The following is a 9,203-nucleotide window of genomic DNA, read 5'->3' as shown; positions in this document are numbered from 1 at the left end:
TCTAGTAAATTCGTAAGTTCGTTAAAATCGGTTTTTATGCTTTAGCGTACAAAAATAAGTATGGAAAACCTCAAAGAAATTGTAAACAGGGCTTAAAATAAAAATTTCATGTGTTACTAGCATATATATTTCCAACAAATTGGCAACAAATTGGCACACAAATTTGCATATAAATATTACTGTAGCAAATATAATACCAAATCCGTGTCAAATTTGCTGTATAGAGCAAATCTATTGCAATTTTGTTGAATTAAATTTTCGAACGATTCCTAAATTAAATTTCAATTTTCAAATCACAATTACTATTATAAACTATATCTATACTTATTATAACCATCTAAACGAAGACCTTATATTAATTTGGTTGAAACCTATACGCGGCTTCATTTTTAGCGTTTTTCTAGTGCGTTAAAACCTTTTTTATAGTTGTCGATTAATTTAAATTAGATTGTAAACCTCTGGGTATCGGTGGCGTGAGTATTAGAGCGCAAGTGTGCGGGGGCGGATTAGCGTTATGAGTGTCACCGGGCGATAGGGATAAAAGGAACCCCCTGATGACATCATTGAAGGAAGACAATCTACTTTACTTGATAAGTTTGAGCATATTAAATACTGGTATTATCGATACATATCGATACAGTCGCGATATAAATTTATATAGCGATATAGATTTATATAAAGAGCGCGAAATATTGATAAAAGATCAGAGTTTGCGAAATATCACATTAGAAACCGAAAAATTTACTTTTCGTTATAAAAAAGCTTAACTGCTCGGAATGAATCAGAATACCACTTTAAAGTCATTAGGTATGTCATAAAGAAACAGATTTTTGACGTTTTAAAGTAACATTATTTTTCGAGCCGAAGCGAGGCGGCAGACTATATATGCTTAGCTTGACATTACACGAAGTTCCTGTTATTTATTATTTTTTTATTATTATCAAAATATTTTATGAGGGTGCCACAATCACCCATAGGTGCTTTTCATGTAGGCCCTCAATTTAAAATACAATCAATAACTTAGCTAAAAATAAATTCTACATAAAAACAAGGAACGAACATTAAAAAGGTAACTACCTGTCCGTGTCCGAGTTATATAAATTAAAGTTGAAAAAACTCAATCTATCGAATTATTTAATTTTTCGATATGTGTCACAAACCGGGGGTGAGCCGCGGGGATCGGCTTCGCCTCGTGAAATATCAGCGGTAAAAATGCGGGACGCAAGGTGCGGCGAACGAAAAGTTTACAACCGGCTAGCTAAGGACATGGACGAATTCCGCTTTTATCCGGTATCAACGTATGAGATTGTGAACTCGTTTTCACCAAATAAAGCACCTAGCATAGACAAGGTATCGTTTAGAGTGATTAAAGATGCTTTACCTGTTATATTACCAACATTAAAAGAGATATAGATCGCTAATTGTTCTTGTTAAAGTCACACCACTTTTAAAAGAAGGAGACTTTGAAATATATACTAAATGATAACCGGCCTCTGTCACGCTCCCAGCAGCTTCGCTAAATGCTCCATGTGGTCGCGCAAAATCAATTTCCTGAGTATTTAACTAGGGAAAAAACGCCTTATATTACCGTTCATCAAAGCAGTAAGACAAGGAGTCATTCGACAGAAATCTATTTTTGACAGATGCGATCTTGGATGCTATATGGATGGAAAGGAATGGACTACAGTCGCTTGATAAGATTTATCAAAAGCGTTTGAAAGCGTTAATCATCTGAACTTCTTAACAAACTTCGCTCAATGGGTGCTTCTACCGCACAATAGCTTGGTTTAAGAGTTATTTGTCTAAAAGGAAACAGTCGGTCAAATTGGTCAAAATTTGTCAGATATATACTTGCTCGGTTGAATATGGTGTGTCTCAGGCCTCCATGCTTAGTCCATTATTGTTATTTAACATCTGTATAAATCATTTACCGACTGTTCATGACAAGTGCACGTGCCCTTTGGAATCTTCTGCGGACTATTCAAAAGTCTACTTGTCGTTCTTTATTATAAATAAGTCTACCACAGGCTCAACTTAGGAATGATTTGCAGAAAATTGCAGTGTGGTGCATGCAACGTGGTGCATGTTTTTCCAATAGTCTGCTTATTAATCCAGAAAAAAAAAGCTTTGGATTACCACAAATGTTGAAGGGAATACAAGATTTCAGTGTGTCCTTTCTTGATAAACAACTACAACCACTGTCCGCTGCAAACGATTTGGGATGGAATTGGATGGGTGTTTAGTATCGAAATGTATGAAATCTCTGTGTCAAATTAACCGAATTAAACATATCCTAGATGACCATACCCTTGTGACAATAATAAACTAACGCTTTAGTATCCAGCAGATTACGTACATTACTCTTCTTCTGTTTAGGCGAATACACGAAACAAGAATGTCGCCAAACTGCAACGTGTACACAACTTTCCTGCAAGAATAGTGACTGCGAAAGGCAAATATGACCATTTAACACCAGTGTTACGTCAAGTAAATTGGCTTCCCGTCAGTTACGTTTCAAAGATGCAGTGATGACTTTCACGTGCTTAAAAGGACTGGCTCCTTCATACCTATTAAGCAGATTTTCATATCGATCAGAGGCACATAATCGTGGCACAATTAAGGGGAAAATATTTTAATATCTAATGTTATTTCCTCATGACTTGTTCTAAATTAATAAAACTATTCTTTATGCAAACTAAGTTTAGAAATTCTCGGGATTTTGGCAAGTTTTACTGTGCAATTTTGTTAGATTTATATATTTTATTAGGTTTTTGGACTATATGATCTCGGAAAGTAAACAGTTAACAGTTATATTATTACGGGTCTAGATCCTGGAAACAGGTTGCGGTTGTAAGTGACAGCGTCCGCTATGATCTCGCACCTTTGTTTCTGACTATTGGAAGTAAACCTAGAGCTCCTTACATCCTGTTTACCCATGCTTTTTAAAGACCCGAGTTATTTCCTTTGAAAGAATAAGCTATTCAAAAAAACTTCGCATCGACGATATCCTTCAAACGCAATCAGTTTAAAAATACCAAAATCGTTCCTTAGCACTATAATTATGTAATAAAGTACATGCTGCTTTCAAACGAGGATTTTTATCATTTTTAACTAAAATCTTCGAGCAGAACCAGTGCAGTCGTTCAAAAACGTCAGTAAAAGCCGAAACCTATACATAGGGTTACGCAGGCCTGGTTTTCGGCGCCTAGCAGTAAACAGAGCAGCCTCTCTATACCCTACTACAAAGCTTTTTGGTTTAAAAACAAAACAGCTGAAAAATAAAGTTTACTCAACTACGTTAAAATTACTCCACCCATTGGACTTTCCTTACCCGTTTCTTCATCTGAAGTTTGACCACGACCCTTAATTAATCGAGGCAGTATCAAGGCTGATGATTTGTATGATTTCTAAAGGGCGTCAGAATCAAAGATCAGGAAAAGTAATACAACGTTAATCACGTTTAAATAGTTTAAAATGCATTAAATAAACGCTATATGAACAAATGTACCTAAACATACAAGGCCTTTGATTATATTTTTAAATAAAACGTTGAATAACTTTGGATTCAACGTCTTAAACCTAATGTTGACAAAACACCCTGGATCCAGTTTACGGGTAGCGTTTCGAGACTTCTCTAGAAAAGCATCAACTAGAATTTTATTCACTTTCAAAAAGTGAGAGCCTTTCGAAAAGGGGAAAATCTCTAAATGAATCCGTTTAAAAACTGAAAAATTAATCGAATGGGAACATATTGTTATTATCATTACTGATTTCTTTAAACATCAAAATACGAGAATAGCAGGACTAAGTTGGCAGGCTGGCCTAACCACTGAAAAACGTTCAACCAATATGTACCATAAACCGGAACCAGGATATATTAAACTTTAAAACTTAGAATATAATTAAGTAACAAAAGTCCTAGCCCCTAACCAAAAACCCGGTTTTCGGTGGCTGACAAAACAACTGCTTAGAAGCAACGCGGGCAATACGGTCTCTTGCTAGTATAAGGTGGTATTGTATACCAAGAAAGCAAATTCGGATAGCATATATAGTATAAACAGAGTGCTTAAATTACCTAATTGATAATATCTTTGTTCCAGTGAGAACTAAATTTAAGTCTACATTTAGTAAATCAATTTTTTTATCGTGCGTTTGGAGAAATATTGCGTGAATATAATTTTGCAGATCAGGGACCAGGGGTCGGTTGTATAAAAATGTAGTAAACTCTTAATCATAGTTAGTAACAGAATTGACCAATCAGAGTCATGTATTTCTGAGTTAACTACGATTTAACTATGCAAAATGTAGTTAAGAGCTTTATACAACCGGCTCCAGATGTATAAAACTCTTTAAGTACATTTTGCATAGTTAAATGAGCAATACACGACTCTGATTGGCCAATTCTGTCGTTAACTACAGTACATGCAGTTATACAACCGGCCCCAGAGGATTGCAAAATTAAATTTTTCACGCGGTATTTCCACAAACGTACGATAAAATACTGTTTTCAACATGCAAGCTTTCAAGGAACCTATAAATTAATATTGTTCAGTATCCATTAGGGCTTACACGAATTAATAACGCGATAATACAAATAGCGGTTATAATCTAGGGCATATGGTTATATAGCGTGCATGCATGGATGCATTCATGTATTAAACCACTTAACGCCGTTAATTATGTGTTACTTTAACCCTGATCTGCCCCCATTTCTGGGTATTAAATACGTCACAGTTCTGTCAGCACGGTATTACGAACTTTAAAGCACTACGAAGAACCATGATCAAGGGCATTGATTTGAATGTGCTATAGTCAGACTTAAACTAGTTAGCCTCCAAATTCCATCTGAATCACAGAAGAATTCGCCTTTCCAATGGCATAACAAACAAGACGGTTTCGTCATCAACTTTATCATAACCGGGTATTAAATTTCGCGCTATGCGTTGAACGGGTATAAAGGACGCCGGACCAAAACTCTCGAACAAGTTTGAGCACCAAATCTCGGGCGTAACTCCATCATTACCATAATGAAATCGTTCAGGGTGCCGTTGAAACCAGCGAACGTGCGCAAAACAAAACGAATGTACCTTATCCCGATACGAAATCGACTGGCGTACGAAACAATCGATAATGCCCGGTCTTTCCTCTACACCTTCCATATCCACACCTCCATGGAATCGTCCTGCCCACCTTGCTAAAATGTAAGCAAAACGACTTAGACGGGAAAACTCTGACCCGTATCGTTCCCCTGAAAATTCGATCGACGCGTATTTGTCGTAGAGGTAAGGAATGTTGTCGACTGGTATGTCAGGAAGAAATATTTTGTAAACAGCACTCAGGTACTCGTGCTCATCACAATCTAACTGTTCAATAACGTGAGGTAAACCAATGGAGTAACCATCCAGAGTAAACCATAACTCATCACGAATGTCAAGCCTACCATCACACAAATGAAGAATATCAATTGCAAGCTTGCTATCAACTACTTCGCTACAAGATTGATGGCCTTCGCGCTGTTGTAGTTTATCAGTCAAATCGCTAAAATGCTGCACACATTCTTTTGGGAATTCAAGTTCTCTCAAGTTCTGATCTCTCAAAAACTTTCTCATAATTTGCAATTCAATTGACTTATTATTGTTCGAATAGTTACCCAGTATGCCATTGTACCGTTCAAAGCTGAACAACCAAAAACTATACACTGGTCCATAGTCAAGAATACAATCGGCCAAATGTGTATGCATATGCATATTCGGTGTAATGCGTTGTGTTCCATATAACTTTTCGACATCACGACAGAACTTTACAAGCAGAGAATGCGCAAGACCCACGTCATGTATTTTAATCATTGGCCGTGACAGAATTTTACAAGCTTTAACAAAATTCAACCAGCATTTGTAATGTTTATACCAGGTAGATGACCTAACAATGCAAACGGAGAGAAGACAGTTACCCAGGTTTTCCACTGTTCTGCCGTAAATCCAGAAAACGACTTGGCTATTTTGAACGGAAGTCGACCCATGTTTGAAGGTGTTTACATATGTCTACTTTCTGTTGAATAAGTTCCAAATCTGCACGTGTCAAAAGAGAAAGTTCCAACCACAATTCCATCATGCGTTTCGCAGTTCCCAGAAATAAATTATGCATCGGATCAACAATAGTAAACCTAATGCAGTCGAAGTATGGTAGTCGGAGAAGTTCGGAATATCTAGCGCCATATAGAGACTCCTTCGCATTACGCAATTCCTGCGTCAACTGCGCTAAAATCTCCTCAACATGCCTCCTATGGTCAACAATATTTCTCCCACTACTCGAATTGAATCCGGAATAATCAGTTGCATCACCGAATCCACCAGTAACGAACTCTTTGGTGCACTTATTGCAACCACGTTTAGAGTTGTGAGCAGTGAACCCGCAAACCTTCTTACTGGCTGGCATATCACAGGCTACGCACAACAAAGCAGCTCGAAAGCGTTCTGGTAAATAAGTGAGCCAGAATGTCGTAGGGTCACGCCTTCCTCCCAAAGAACAACAAGCTCATCAACGAGTGGTTTAAGGTATGAGTTAATGTTATTCTTGGGCTCACTAGGTCCGGGAATGATTCCGACGAGAAAAATATTTTGTCGTTTAAAGCGCTCACTGCGCGGAAGGTTCATCAAAACAAGGTACAAAACTCCGACAGAATATGGTGTGTGATCATATGGTTGCATCCAATCAACATTGAGCATAAAGCTATAATTACGAGGAGATGCCAGAAAGGATGATCCATTGAACATCTGAAAATCTCTCCAGACTCGTCCTTCAAATACGTCACACATAACTTGATGAGCAGTTCGAATATCACGATTTCTCCACAACTCACATCGCTGGGTAAAACCAGCTCGCCTAACAAACTGTTGCAATGTTGCAATAACACTCTGGTAACAATATATTTTATGAGGATATAATCGCTTACCACCATCTTTAAGAGTTACCTCTTTCAACAGAGTTGAGCTGCATGGTTGACGCATGCGCAATTGTCTATAATTTGGAAAACGAACAAAGGAACAGGTTTTGGACACCTTGCGAGTACCAACTGTTCGGTAGCAATCTTCGAATTCATACAAGGAAGAACATTTTGGACAAATAACGTACTTAGTAAACTTGTCACCTACCAGGCCTACTTCTTTTCTAAAAAGGTACAGCGATCCAGGAAAAGCCAAGGAGAATGTGGCAAGCCAATTGTTGGAAAGAGATGCTGCTTGAAAGAATCGTTTCAACGACAAAAGCAAAAACTCCATTGCGTTGTCCGGTATGGGAAAGTAGGTCCAAAAAAACGCAAGTAAAATAACTAGACAATTGAGCAACGTGCGGTTGGAAGGAGAATCTGACGTATTGACACTAACGGATGGAATTTTAGTGTCTTCGTCGATTTCATTATCTGAAATATCATCCCAGATCTCACGCTCAAGCAGTTCTTCGCGGAACAATTCATCAGCCGAGTCAGGTTCAGTATAATTGCTATCGCAATGATTTGATGGAAGAGGGAAACATGGAGTGACCTGGTCGATCTCAATAAAGTTGTCTTCATCATCACTACTGCCTTCTAAAATTGGATCTCTTTGCCACGAGTTTGAATTTTGGTCAAAATAAACTTCCCTATGTCGCCTGAAAGTTCTTGCAGGTAAATAGGTCTCGCAATGTGGACACAAGGTCATATAGTTGTTGTATTCAGCCATGATTGTTTTTAGATTTTTATAAGCGATGTTGATATAAAAACAAGAGTTTAAAAGAAACACAAAGGGCTAAACGGGGGTAGTAGATGCTATTCAGGGACACTATAAGTGTCCAGGTGACCTAAACCAACCAATTAGAAGCCTCATATTTATTTCGCGCTAAATCTAGAATTCGAGAGGGAAACTCGAAGGAAAAATTTTCAAGTTGTTTGACAAGCCAGTTTTTATACACTTAACATTTAATTTTTTAACGAAAGCTACCAGTTTTTTAAAAAAATGGCAATCAATGGTCAGAATGAGGAACTCATGCGACGTATTTTGGCAAGTCAACGGACAATCATTGAACAAAATCAAAAAATATTACATCAACAAGAGCAGAATATAGCTAAAGAGCGCGGGGCACAGCTTGCTACCCGAGAGAAAATCCCCCTTATTTTAAAGGTAAATGCTTACTCATTCGAATTAAAGTAATTTAATCAATCATTTCTATATGGGGAAGAAAAACTGTGTATGTATTACGATCCACTAAGCCTTTTTCAACAGAATACAGTTTTTGCAAATGCTTAAATGTATACAACAATGGTGTCCCAAAGCAAACAATGCAATGTAGTACAGTATGATAACTTGAATTTGTAAGAAGAGGAGGGATTGGAAGGAAGGACTACAGTATCAACATATAATAATAATGGTGCATATAACCAAATCATTAATCAATGCAACAATGAAATCAAACATGAGCATGTCATGCAGGATATGGTTTGCTGCTGACCTTGAGTATTGGGTATAGTGATATAAAGCAAATTTCCCTTTTCAGATTTTCATTTTATTCTGTTTATAGTTTGTCTAGTCCATTTCCTATGATTTTCCCTTTAAAAGGGTGAAAATTAATTGCCCAGGGTCAGGATGACAGTAGAAATTGTCAACAGCATGATAATTTAAATGTGAATATTCTGGTGATTAAACAGGGGTAGAACTCCATACATGCCACTGGAATATTGCATGCTTGTAAATTTCAATGATGATGAAAACTTACAGTAATTTCAGTGATTAATTAATACTTGTCACTTGGATTCCAATCCAAACTCCCTATAAAATAATGAAAGATTTTAGACAATATTAATATTATGTATGGTCAGATATATATATAATAATACAAGACAGTTTTAGTAAAGAAGTGTAGTAGCTAATATTTTATTATATTAACTTTGGTGGGCATTGCGGTGTACTTTGCGGGCTAAAATGATAAATTTGCCAGGCTAAAATCTATTTTAGCCCACCTTGATCTTAGCCAATCAGAAGAACGACTGTAGTGTTTATCCATTGTAGTGTTTCTATACAAAAATCGCCCTTTAAAAAGTTAATATAATAGTGATACAGTTGATGTTCTTGGGCATAAATGTGTTTTTGGCCCTCCTCAGAATACTGTTTAACCCTCGCTACGCTCGGGCTAAAATAAGTTCAGAGTCGGGCCAAAAACACATTTATGCCAGC

The 9,203-nt window shown here is 37.1% G+C and overlaps 1 protein-coding gene and 1 long non-coding RNA gene across 2 annotated transcripts; both read right to left on the bottom strand.

Annotated features, from left to right (window-relative positions):
* Window positions 1-776: 776 nt before the first annotated feature.
* Window positions 777-8,798, bottom strand: LOC114544843. The gene is made up of 3 exons (XR_003690647.1): window positions 8,746-8,798; window positions 3,332-3,407; window positions 777-2,567 (listed from the first exon to the last, which is right to left on the bottom strand). It is a non-coding gene; the product is annotated as an uncharacterized LOC114544843 (long non-coding RNA).
* Window positions 4,518-5,964, bottom strand: LOC114544841. The gene has a single exon (XM_028563338.1). It carries the CDS (start codon window positions 5,844-5,846, stop codon window positions 4,851-4,853), a length of 996 nt encoding a protein of 331 aa, XP_028419139.1. The 5' UTR covers window positions 5,847-5,964; the 3' UTR covers window positions 4,518-4,850.
* Window positions 8,799-9,203: the final 405 nt, after the last annotated feature.

Source organism: Dendronephthya gigantea, unplaced genomic scaffold (genome assembly GCF_004324835.1).
Source record: "Dendronephthya gigantea isolate DGI-Jeju-01 unplaced genomic scaffold, DenGig_1.0 000983F, whole genome shotgun sequence".
Taxonomy (NCBI): Eukaryota; Metazoa; Cnidaria; class Anthozoa; order Malacalcyonacea; family Nephtheidae; genus Dendronephthya; species Dendronephthya gigantea.
This window is presented reverse-complemented; position numbering and strand designations above follow the sequence as displayed.